Raw genomic sequence first — 12,824 nt, 5'->3', positions numbered from 1 at the left:
AAGCTGCGCATTCCTACCTACTTGACAGACGCGAGCAGGTTACGGAGAAAGGTGGGGTGAGTCACGCAGGAAGCAAGGTCTCTGGATGCTGGGCACCATGTTCTTTCCATCAGACCACACAGCCAACTACACTCTCATTCTGTGTTTCTTCTCTCTAGGCTCCTTACAACAGAGAGGCGTAGTGGGATTTAAAAATCTCACCAATTGGAATGCTCTAGTGATGGGGTATTCTGGTTAATTGAGTCTCTCTCAAAAGATGGAGGAGAGCCCACCCTTTAGCGGCAGGGAGGATTTGGGAACAAACCCAAGGTGGAGTCTGTGGAGAGGAAAGTCCTCCAAGCGTAGAGGAAGGAGGCTGAGTCCCACACGTCTGGCTTTGTCACTCCCAGTGTACATGGGCAAGCCATCTAACCACTCTCCCTCACTTCCCCTGTAGGTAAATGGGACAGCATTGTTCACACTGCCTACTTCACAGAAATGTTGTAAGTTACTGAGACAAAACAAACTACTTGTCAAATGCCAAGTACTTCTGTAGTGTTCAGTTGATACTGGAGCGCCCACCAAAATCCAGACCACCATAGAATTCAGGTTAACCCCAGAGTTTCTATTCCCTGTCACTTCCCCTTTATAACTTTACCTGTGAAACTGAAGTTATATCGCTATGGATAAGACCTATTTGTGTTTAAATAACCTGAAGATGAAAAAGATGTGGTAAAGAAATGACAGAATATACTAAAAACTTGAGTAATGAAAACAGTGTGATTTCAGAGCAGGAACAAATAAGTAGACTTAGGAAACAGTAGTGAGGGGACTCAGTATGTGATAAAGGAGGCATTTCAAATCATGGGGAAAAGTGTGATAAATGGTGCTGAGCAACTGGACAGCCATATGGAAAAAGTCGGACCCCTATCCCTCATCCAGCACAAAATTAATTCCCAGTGGATTAAAGACCTGCAAAAGTATCAGAAGAAAGTATATCCATAAAAACCAAGGGAAAAGACTGACTGAAAATATATTTTATTATATATAAATTTAAAATTCTGGTATACATTATAAAAAACAGAATTCAGGGACAATTAATAGACTGGGAAAAATATCTGCAATACATGTAACAAAGGATTAACATTCATTCCATAAGGAGTTACAAATCAGATATCAAGATGGACAGAACATGTGAACACACCATTCTCCAAAGAAGAAAGAGAAGTAGCTAAAACACTCAAGGAAAAAAAAAATGCTAGAGAGCAATCAGGAAATAAGTTTTTTAAAAAAAAAGCAACTTTCACCCAACTGACTAGGAAAAACAGTTGAAAGACTTAGAATATCTAGTATTAGCCAGAAGGTAGGGGAATGGGTACTTTCATACTCCATTAGACTATAAATCGATCAGGCATTTTATAAAGCAGTTTGACAATACCAGTCAATTTTTGATCCAGAAGTGACAATTCTAGCAATTGTAAAGGATTATGTGCACAAAAACCAAATGAACAAGTTTGTTCACTGCAAATTGTAACAGCCCCAAACTGGGAACAATCTAGATGTCATTCAGAGAGATACGGTACAGTACATTCTGATATATATCCATAATTTGGAGTGTGTTAAAAGAATGAAATCCACAAGCACACATATTTCATATGTATTCCATGTTAATGCACTGTAAACTGTCTAAAAGAATACCCAGCAAGATTTTTACACAGAAGTTCGTTCTAGGTGAGGGAGTGGCATGGGGTGGTGGTGGTGGGGACTTCAGCTTTTTATTTTACATGCTTTTGTATTATTTGATTTTTCACAATCATATTGATTAAAAAGAAATGGACAGAATCTTGGTACACTCGAGCACAGCAAAATGGGACACGGGGATGAGACGGAAGAGACCAGCTTAGGCTAACGGGCCCCTGCAGGGTTTGTAAGAGCTCAGATTGGATCAAGATAGCTGCTCAACATCCGGGACAGTCTGGGTTCCTAAGCACAAAGCATTTTAAAATGCACGCCTTGATTTGATGGTGGGTTAGGAGGTATCTTTAAATGTCATCTCCATGCTTGCTGCATATGTGCATATTAGGAATGAGTAATATTAAAGACAAGACATCTCACTACTTCTCTAAGATGAGAGCAGTATACTTCTTTGAGTTTCATTTAAAATAAAATGAAATAACAGCTCTCAGGTTGAATTATCAGGACATGATCGTCTACAATACCCAGGAATGAAGGAAATTGCTGTTTTCCATTCAGAAAGTTAAAAAAAAACTCAGGCGGAGGCACATGACACTGGATGCTGTTTGACAATCAGTGCATGTGCCCACACACTGGCACCTGCACACGCGCATGTACCCACTTGCAGCTCTGCATCCCGTAGTAAAAATTCTCCGGAGCACTGTCGCCAGAATGGGTACAACCTTCCCCACTGCCCCCTCCCACCTCCTCATCACTTCAATGATTCATCCAGTCAGCCACATTCTACACCTCTCTTTCAAGCAGAGTTGCAAAAAAACATTTTTCCCCAAAGCATTTCCACTTTCAATCATAAAAAAAGTTTCCCAAAGTATTAAACTTGCTCCTCAAGATAAACTTTGTCTTATCTTGAATTTCTAGACAGTGACTGCACATAGTAGGTGCTCAGAAAATAAGTTAACTAATTTAGCATCCTCTAGAAAAAGCCACCTGGACTCCCACTAAATGATTCTTTCAGAGTTTGGTTTAGTTAATAGTACTGTACCAATTTAACTGTGCTGTTGATTCCTTAGTTTTGATAAACATACCATGTATATGTAAGATGCTGCCACTCGGGGAAGCTGGGTAAAAGTTGTATGGGAACCCTGTACTATCTTTGTAACTCTTCTATAAATCTAAACTTATTTCAAAATAAAGTTTAAAAAACAAACATTAAAAAATGAGTAAATGTTCTTGGATTAGAAGAACTAATATTGTTAAAATCGCCATACCACCCAAAGCAATCTACAGATTTAATGCAATCCCTATCAAATTACCCATGACATTTTCCACAAAACTAGGACAAATAATCCTAAAATTTATATGGAACCATTAAAGACCAGAACTGACAAAGCAATCCTGAAGAAGAACAAATCAGGAGGCACAACCTGATTTCAGACAACACTATAAAGCTACAGTAATCAAAACGGCATGGTACTGGCACAAAAACAGACATATGGATCAATGGAACAGAACAGAGAGCCCAGAAATAAACTCACACACCTACGGTTAATTAATCTTCGACAAAGGAGGCAAGAATATACAATGGGAAAAAGTCCCTTTAGCAAGTGGTGTTGGGAAAGTAGGACAGCCACATGTAAATCAATGAAGTTAGAACACACCTTCACACCATACACAAAAACTCAAAATGGCTTAGACTTAAATATAAGACATGACACCATAAAACTCCTAGAAGAGAATATAAGCAAAACATTCTCTGACATAAATCGTACCAATGTTTTCTTAGGTCAGTCTCCCAAGGCAATAGAAATAAAAGCAAAAATAAACAAATGGGACCTAATTAAATTTAAAAGCTTTTGCACAGCAAAGGAAACCATAAACAGAACAAAAAGACAACCTACAGACTGGGAGAAAAGATTTGCAAACGATGCTACCAACAAGGGATTAATTTCCAAAATACACAAACAGCTCATACAATTCAATAACAAAAAAACAAACAATCCAATTGAAAAATGGGCAGAAGACATAGACATTTCTCCAAAGAAGACATACAGATGGCAAACAGACACATGAAAAGGCACTTGTCATTGCTAATCAAAACTACAATGAGGTACCATGTCACCTTGGTCAGAATGGCCATCATTAAAAAGTCTACAAATAAAAAATGCTGGAGAAGGTGTGGAGAAAAGGGAACCCTCTTATACTGTTGGTGGAAATGTAAATTGGTGCAGCCACTACGAAGAACAGTATGGAGGTTCTTCAAAAAACTAAAAACAGTTACCATATGATCCAGCAATCCCACTCCTGGGAATATATCCAGAGAAAACCATAACTCAAAAAGATACATGCACCCCTATATTCATAGCAGCACTATTCACAATAGCCAAGACATGGAAACAACCTAAGTGTCCATCGACAGAGGAATGGATAAAGAAGATGTGGTACATATATACAATGGAATACTACTCAGCCATAAAAAAGAATGTTGTTTGCAGCAACACGGATGGACCTAGAGATTATTATACTAAGTGAAGTTGACAGGAAAAGACAAATACCATATGATATCACTTATATGTGGAATCTAAAATACTACACAAATGAACATATCTACGAAACAGAAACACTCACAGACATATAGAGAACAGACCTGTGGTTGCCAAGGGGGGGTGTGGGGGAGGGATGGATTGGGAGTTTGGGGTTAGCAGGTGCAAACTATTATATATAGGATGGATCCACAATGAGGTCCTACTGTACAGCACGGGGAAATATATTCAATATCCTGTGATAAGCCATAATGGAAAAGAATGTGAAAAAGAATACATATATGTATAACTGAATCACTTTGCTGTACAGCAGAAATTAATACATTGTAAATCAACTATACTTCAATAACATTTTTTTTTAAATGAGTTTAAAAAAATGGAGTTCTCTTGACCCCATTTCCCTTTCCAGTTACCATCCCATCTTTTCCCTTCCCTTTACAGTAACATTCTTTGAAACAACGATTTATACTCATTACAATTTCTTTCCTCCCAGTTGTGCCCACACCCACTCCAATGTTTCACTCTTAACATCCCTCTTATCAAGATCACCGGTGACCTTCCAGTTGCTACATCAATGGCTGCTCATGAGAACGTCTCTCCTATTGCATCAAGAATGACCCAGCTGACCAGTCTATCCTGCTTGAAACACTTTCTTCATGTGGGTTTCTGACAGCACACTCATCTCCTTTTCCTCTTTTCTGTTTATTGAAGCACTTTTTGCAACTCTAATAGCCCCAAACCTCATCAACACCCCACGACTTAGTGGGGGCCCCTAACACAGCCGGGGCACCCCCAAACAAGCCAAGCATCGAAACTTTGAACACAATGGATGCCAACAATCAAATGTACAAAAAGCCAAAGAGTTCATAATGATACTTAAAAAAAATAATCTCACTGGTCATCTTCGATCTTCGGAGGTTGCTCAGACACCAACTCTTAATAGGCTAATTGATGAATAAAGGGAATCAAGCACTGATCCTGTCTTTCCAATTCAGACTCATTTTAGGGCAAAGTCAATGAGGGAAAGTTCTTTTTAGAGAGTCACGGGTAATAAATGCAGGAAAAATGATAGAGATGGGCAATTAATCCTTAATGAAATAGTAGGTATAGACAATGATCAACAGCTACTAAGATAATTAGGTGAAAGGCTGATAGAGAACTTTTTATTGGGGGGATCAGGCTGACAAAAGCTGAACCCACTGATCAATCTTAAAAACACTATTAGTGGGACAGACATTAGGTGCCTCCTTGGGATGCAATAGAAATACATAACACCACTTACGATGTAGTCCTGCGAAAGAAAAAAAAATCTTGTGTCTGAATCTAAATGAGCTCTAGATCTATTTACCAGTTTATGTGACATACAGAGGATACAGGGTGATGTTCAATGACACCTTGAGGATACAGTAGGCTGGGTTTACAATGTGGGAAAGTCTATAGGACCAATGCCCCAGTTTCTTCAATGAAGTGTCTATGGATATGTGTGTGGGGTGGGGAGAGGGGACCGTGGATTGAAAGAAGCTCAAAGGACCTATCAACCGAATTGCAACAGGCGGACTTTGAGGCAGTGGGGAGACAACGCAGGAAGGTTGTTTTGATGATGATATTAAGGAATCATTGTTACATGTGCTGAGTATGATGATGGCATGGTGGTCACATTGAGGTGATATGGCTATTACATGCTGAAGAATTTACAGGTGACACATGATTTCTAGGATTTACTTCAGAATACTCCGGAAACATCAAAACACAATGAAGTTGAGGGCAGACAAAAATAAACAGCAGAATGTTGGTAATCAGTGAAGCTGGGTGATGGATGTATAAGAGTTAATTCTACTGTCTTCTCTACTTTGGTGTATCTTTGAACATTTTCATAATAAGACCTTTTTTTTTCCTTTCAGAGTAGGGGCTACTGACCAGAAACAGGGTCCCAGGGAACATCCTTATCTCAGAGCACCACGTCCACCTACAGACACCCTGTGGATGAGGAAGTGCCCCGTGCCTCAGAGAAAGCCCCTTCAATGGCAGACTATTTGGGAAAGGCCAGGTATTTGATCCATTTTCTGGTGAGCATTAGCGTTCATTCTAACACAAAATTTGAGGAAGACTCACACATCAGCTTAACCTACCTTCTGAGTAGACTCTGAAAGGGTCTCGTGTCCCAAGAAGAAACATCCTTTCACAAACTCATAATAAGGCCAGAAGGATCCTTAAGAATGCCTTTAAAACAGCCCATCAGCTCTGGGCAGGTCCTCTCACCCATGTAAGAAGTATTTACTAAGTACTTACCATGTGCCAAAGTGAGCGCTGAACAAGACAGAGCCCTACCCGTGTGCAGGTTACAGGCAGGTGAACTAAACCTGTGCCCTCCAGCCTCTTACATCCTTCCTGAATAGGATGAGGAAAAGCAAAGTAATAACACATTCACACTCATGCACTGCTCTACCGAGCACTTCGTATGTTTCATCACCTTTAATCCCCATAACAGCCCTACGAGGGAGGGGGTATTATTACCTCTGTTTCACACGCAGGGGCACGTATGTGCCCACGTGTGTGTAATTACAAACTGAGGCATCACGCAGGTCAGTGACGTGCTCCAGGTCATCTACCCAGTACGTGGCAGAGCTGAGATCTGAACCCAAGCAGCCTGGCTCACAGGCTCTCTCCAGTGGACATTCTCAGCCACCACGCTATAAATTCCAAGTCACCCTGGCTGGACTTCATTTGAGGACCAAAGAGATTCTCACTGGCCCAGCAAGCAAGGGCAAAAGGACATCCTTGGCCAGTGGACCAGAAATACTGTTCAGCGCTCAGCACCAGAAAGAACAGAGCTGGAAGGAGCTACAGTCTAGGCAAAGGTCATGACCTGGCCCCTCAGCGATTTACAGATGGCGACAGTGTCCGGCAGGGTGGCGGGCAGAGCTGGGATCTCCAGGACGGGTGGCCCTTGCTCTATGACACAACAGCGGGCACACAGGCCCCTGTCCCATGCTGCACTGAAGCTACTCCCCCTGCACCTCCACTCCCAACACAGAAAGGCCTGGGGCGGACTCCCTCTTTGTACCTGGGCGTCTCCTTCCTACCAGCTGCCCTGGCCAGTGGGCAGAAGAGCCCTTCGGGGCTCCCGCACCCTTGAATCTCATCACGCTCTGCTCCTCTGAGCACTCTGCCCTCAAGGCCAGCCCTTGGCCTGGACACCTTGGGGCCAACGGGTGACTCAGGGCTCCTTAGGGAGGCCAGAGCTCATGTTCCCCTCACCTCTGAAATGGTGACGATCATTGCCCTGAACGGACTCTGATATTCCTGTCAGGTCAAGGGTCCCCCTCTCCTCTTACGGAATTCAAATCTGGGATTGAAATAGTTGACAAATGATCCCTGCTTAAAACTTAACAAAATTCAAAACAGGTCAGAGGCTAGAATGGTGATGCTAGCCGTCGCCAGACCCCATATATCAGTGATGTGTTTAAGCCGTGGAGTCCCCGTGAGACCTGCAACCCCAGAGAGGAGAAAGGGTCTCCTGCCCTCTCTCATCAGCTGGAGAACAGAATCCTCTCCACGGACCCCTGCACCTCCAGCTCTGGTCTGCCCTTCTTCCCGGACCCCCCTTATCTCATGGGGTTCTCCAGGAAAGTGGCCATGGTCCAAGACTGCCTGTCACAGAAAGGAGGGCCTGGCCTGAGCCTGGGGACTTCTTTCAGATTTTTAAAACTCTAAACAAAGATAAGAAGTCAAGTCTGCTATCTAGCAGTTCCACCAGAGCAGCCTTGGGACGATGCTCTCCACTCTCTCCATGCATCCTGAGGACCACTTCCCAACCCCAGGCTTAGCAAGGAGTTAAATGGTAGTTGCTTTCTTTTAGTCACTCAACAGGTACATGAGAAGCTGCTGTGCCAGGAACAACCCTGGCAAAAGAATGAAATAAAAGGCAGAGGAACAGGGTTTGGAATTGGCTCTGTATCCCCTAATCAATCCTAAGCACATTTCTACAGCCAGCCAGCCGAGCCACTAAAAGCAGATTCAACAGGGAACACGGCAGTCATCCTTGCCTTTGTCCCAAACAAGAAGCCGCCTCCCACATGTAGCACTGAGGCAGGTGGCCAAGACACAGACCCCAGGAAAGGTTTCATCTGAGAAGAAACTAACAATTAGGATCCATACTGAGGATGTTTATTAACATGAAGCAAATATGCTGGATGTTCAATTCCCTAAAGCAGTTTTCCTAATAATTTTCTATTTCCAAACCCAACTTCTGAAGAAGCAAGGCTGCAGGCCACAATAAGGTAAACTAAAACATTAAATTTTTATTTATTTATTTATTTTTGGCTGCGTTGGGTCTTCGTTGCTGTGCGTGAGCTTTCTCTAGTTGAAGCAAGCAGGGGCTACTCTTCCTTGCGGTGTGCAGGTTTCTCACTGTGGTGGCTTCCCTTGTTGCAGAGCATAGGCTCTAGGCACACACACTTCAGCAGCTGTGGCACGCAGGCTCAGGAGTTGTGGCTCACGGGCTTAGTTGCTCCACGGCATGTGGGATCTTCCCGGACCAGGGCTTGAACCCGTGTCCCCTGCATTGACAGGCGGATTCTTAACCACTGTGCCACCAGGGAAGTCCCTAAGACATTAAATATAATAAAGCATTTCAAATGAAATTACGTTTAAATTTATTCAACATAAGATATATAGTTTGTCATCAAATAATTTAAAGATAGCTTACATTTCACACACAAAACCATATTTTCATATGACTGAATAAAAGTCTATGTCTTTTTTTCCCTTAAGGGGAAAGAAAATCCCTATTGACCAATTTGAGGTACATCATGAGATAATCAAGCAGTTATTCATAAAAGAGTCAACGTTGTGAAAATCAGTTTAATCAATGAAGTTTTTGCAAAAAGTTTATCATTTAAGTCTGTCAGCTGGTTTTTCTTGTTTCTCCAACTGGTCACTGAGTTCACAGCCTTAAAAACTAAGACTGGGTAGAGGTAAATTCATCCACCACGAATCACAGAGTGTACTGTCTGTCCCTGTCCTTGTGGACCTCCATCCCACCCTTTTGCACCTCCGCCTGCCCCCTACCACCATTTCTCAAAGTAGATGTGCTCTTTGGGAATGTGGCTGCTCTCCAGTTCCTTGGAGAAGAAGTCTGTCATGGGAGGTGGGCCACAAATGTAGAACAAGGTCTCTTTCGAAATATGATATCTTATCTCCTTCTCCGTTATTCTTCCTTCTACCAAAAAACAGAATAAACACCAATTTAAGCCAGACGTGTCTGTACTGAAAAGAAGAAGCACTAACCACAACTCAGCAACAGTGTTTATTTTCAGTAACTAAGCTCAGTGGGTCGCGTCCTGAGTCATCAGTATGCCGGCTCCTGCTGGTGTCCAGGCCGGACCCAAGCAGAGAGCGCTGTCTCCAGGTTTCCTGAATCCACGGCAAGCAATGAGGGCAGCTGATCATAATGCACTCTCCAGACGGGGCCAGGGAGCATACTGATCTTTGGGAGAGATTCAAACTGCCTTCAGCAAAGTAAATAAACTGCTTTGTGAGAACTCCTTCCAGGGAGGGGAAACAACGAGAAATTTAAATTACTATTAATGGCAAACGGAATTGATTCAGTCAAAGCCGGAGTATAATTCTTTGTATGCATACTACGGAGATGACGCAAAGGTCCCCTAAAAAATGCAGAAAATAAATTTTTAATATGGGCAGCAGGAGATCTGTATATAATAAGTAAATCCAACTAACCTCTCCATATTTTTCCATGATGAATTGTCTCTCAATTCCCCAAGTAGTGACATTCCCAGCCAGCAACTCCCAGCAATAAAGCATCTACACTCAACCAACTGGCACATCCACAAAATAACGGTGTGGATACAGTCAAAACATCTTCGGGGACTCACCCGTGATGTATGGCTTGAGGTCTGCACTGATTTGTGTAGTCTGTTTTGTAACATGCAAACTGCATGCAATCTTCTCAGGAAATTCATTTACTAAATCAAGGATATTTTTCTGGAATGTCAAACACATTTGGTCACACTACAATTTAAAAAAATCAAAACAGATGTGCACCCCCAGGGACGCTGAACCACCACTGCCATTCTGCACACGTCTGCCGCTCCGCTCTCTAGAGAGATATTGTTTGCAGCCGAGCAGGCCAGAGCATTCAGAGTACAGAGGGCTATTTGGCTTTAATTGAAATCTGAATATGCTAACAAGCATATTACTAACTCTCCGGGAGTTTTTTCTTTTTCCTTTTTCTCAGGCGTGGGCAATTAAGCAGCAGTTTCACTGACCACAGTTGTGTCTTTTAACTGTTTCTGTTCTTTTGTTCCTCCTTGCAGCTGCAAAGCAACCCAGAGTGAAACCCTTCTCCTGTCAAATGGACTTAGTTTCCACAGATGCAACCGATGGGGGTTTCATATACCCAGCTGGGTCTCACCTACTCCTGTGCCATCTGAGCCCACCCATAGTCCTCGTGACTCTCTGGGGAACCCCAGGGCCATGCTGACTTTTCTGCTCATCCACCTCCTGATTCAAGCCGCCAGCCCTGCCCTCTCCCTGTCACCGCACTGGGAACCTCCTCAGCACTAGCTTTTTAAATTGCCCTGGGCCTCATCTGAACATGATTCAGCCTTTCAAGCCTCTGAACTGTTGCAGAGAAGACGGAATGGAGACAAGAGAGGTCCGTGGACACTAACACCACGATGCGAGTCTGCTCACAGCAAGCTATGGGACACACACTCCCCCCTTACCTTGAACAGGAGCTCGCTGGTGTTTTTTGCGCTGTAGAACAGTCTGATTGTTCCAATCTCATACCCACGTCCCTTGTTCGCCCGTTCTCTGTGGAGGTCTGCTGCATGCCGCAGGATGGAAAGCAGAGGGTTAATTCCAACTCCTCCGGCAATCAACACAAGGTTTCTAGAGGTGTCTGCAGGCTGAGGGTCAAAGAAGAACTCTCCACCCACTCTCACGGCCACTTCCGAGTCCAGTGTACACTGAGGGGGGAGAGAAATGAGCCTTTAATGCTTTGTAGCAAAGGTCTTAAACCATGTTCTTCCTTCGGAAAGTGCATCCACCTCCTATATTTTGGTCAGTTTTTAGGGCCATTTTTACAGCTTGCTCTCAGTTCTCGCAGGGCCCGTGAATTGATCCCACCTGTGCCTTATACAGGCCATATGCCCCTCCACCTTCATGATGCAGGCTGCACAGCCACTCTGGTATTGAGAAACGGAGGCTCGCTTCAGGAATCCTGCCATTTGTTAACTTCTCAGGTGCTGAACTAACTGGGTTGTGCAAAGAGGCACTGGGCCCAGGGGACAGCCCTGAAGTATGAGTGTCCTTTTCTGAGCTGTGCTCCTGTGTTCCGATTCAAGCCTTGGAGCTGAGAGGCGGGATGGGGCTACCCTGGGCTCATCAGGGCTGAGGAGTGCGGGTCCCCGGGCTTCCTCCTGGCCGCCAGCAGGGAACGGCCAGGCTGCTCCACAGGCTGAGGCCAGCACTACGGTCCTGCTCAGTGCTGCCAGCTTCTCCCTGGAGCAGAACAGGCAGCCAGAGGTTCCGGCCTAGGGGGTGAGTACCACTTACACCCACCCAGGTAAAGCAGCTACAACTGGGTGAGGTCACTTACACCAGAGATACCATCAGAGCTAAATGCACTGGTTCTCCATAGGGGCAATACTGCCCCTGAGGGAGGTGTTTTGGAAATCTGTGGTGACACTTTTTTCAGGTCATGATGATTTGAGGAATCCAACTGGCATTTAGAGGGCAGGGCCAGAGACGCCAGATGTCCTGTGAAGTCAGTGGTGCCCCGAAGCTCGCTCCTACTAAGCGGATGGTTAAATCTGCAGGAATTTTGTGGGCCAGTTTCTACTGGTAGTTTGATGCCAGCCACTGTGGGAGTATTTACAGCACAGCAATCAGCAAATGAGGCAAACGAGGGCTTTTAGGTCAGAGAGCTGGTCTGGCGGCACACCAGTCTCTGCGATGCACAGGGCTGCCCTGCACAGACTTCTAAGTGACCCATGGGACGTACATGCAGGTGAAAACTGGTTTGCAACGATCTGAGACTAGATCCTAAATCATTTTACAAAAAAACTCGACCAGATGGCAGACAGCAGAAGCAAGAAGAACTACAATCCTGCAGCCTGTGGAACAAAAACCACATTCACAGAAAGATAGACAAGATGAAAAGGCAGAGGGCTATGTACCAGATGAAGGAACAAGATAAAACCCCAGAAAAACAACTAAATGAAGTGGAGATAGGCAACCTTCCAGAAAAAGAATTCAGAATAATGATAGTGAAGATGATCCAGGACCTCGGAAAAAGAATGGAGGCAAAGATCGAGAAGATGCAAGAAATGTTTAACAAAGACCTAGAAGAATTAAAGAACAAACAAACAGAGATGAACAATACAATAACTGAAATGAAAACTACACTAGAAGGAATCAACAGCAGAATAACTGAGGCAGAAGAATGGATAAGTGACCTGGAAGACACAATGGTGGAGCTCACTGCTGTGGAACAGAATAAAGATAAAAGAATGAAAAGAAATGAAGATAGCCTAAGAGACCTCTGCGACAACATTAAACACAACAACATTCGCATTATAGGGGTCC

At 43.8% G+C, this 12,824-nt stretch overlaps 1 protein-coding gene across 5 annotated transcripts in view; it reads right to left on the bottom strand.

Annotated features, from left to right (window-relative positions):
- Window positions 1–8,489: 8,489 nt before the first annotated feature.
- OXNAD1 (oxidoreductase NAD binding domain containing 1) overlaps window positions 8,490–12,824 on the bottom strand; it is a 54,919-nt gene continuing 50,584 nt past the window's right edge. For 3 of the 5 annotated variants that reach the window (XM_061193696.1, XM_061193698.1, XM_061193697.1), the window contains 4 exons: window positions 10,961–11,203; window positions 10,109–10,217; window positions 9,285–9,435; window positions 8,490–8,820 (listed from right to left, as the gene is read on the bottom strand). In XM_061193696.1, coding sequence (XP_061049679.1) covers window positions 8,718–8,820; window positions 9,285–9,435; window positions 10,109–10,217; window positions 10,961–11,203 — 606 coding nt within the window. In that variant the 3' untranslated portion in view covers window positions 8,490–8,717. Of the gene's footprint in view, window positions 9,436–10,108; window positions 10,218–10,960; window positions 11,204–12,824 lie in introns of all 5 variants that reach the window. The other 2 variants (XM_061193699.1, XM_061193700.1) reach the window with 1 other exon arrangement.

The sequence above is a fragment of the Eubalaena glacialis genome, chromosome 6, assembly GCF_028564815.1.
Source record: "Eubalaena glacialis isolate mEubGla1 chromosome 6, mEubGla1.1.hap2.+ XY, whole genome shotgun sequence".
Lineage (NCBI taxonomy): Eukaryota > Metazoa > Chordata > Mammalia > Artiodactyla > Balaenidae > Eubalaena > Eubalaena glacialis.
Note: the sequence above shows the minus strand (reverse complement) of the source record. Positions and strands in the feature narration are given on the sequence as shown.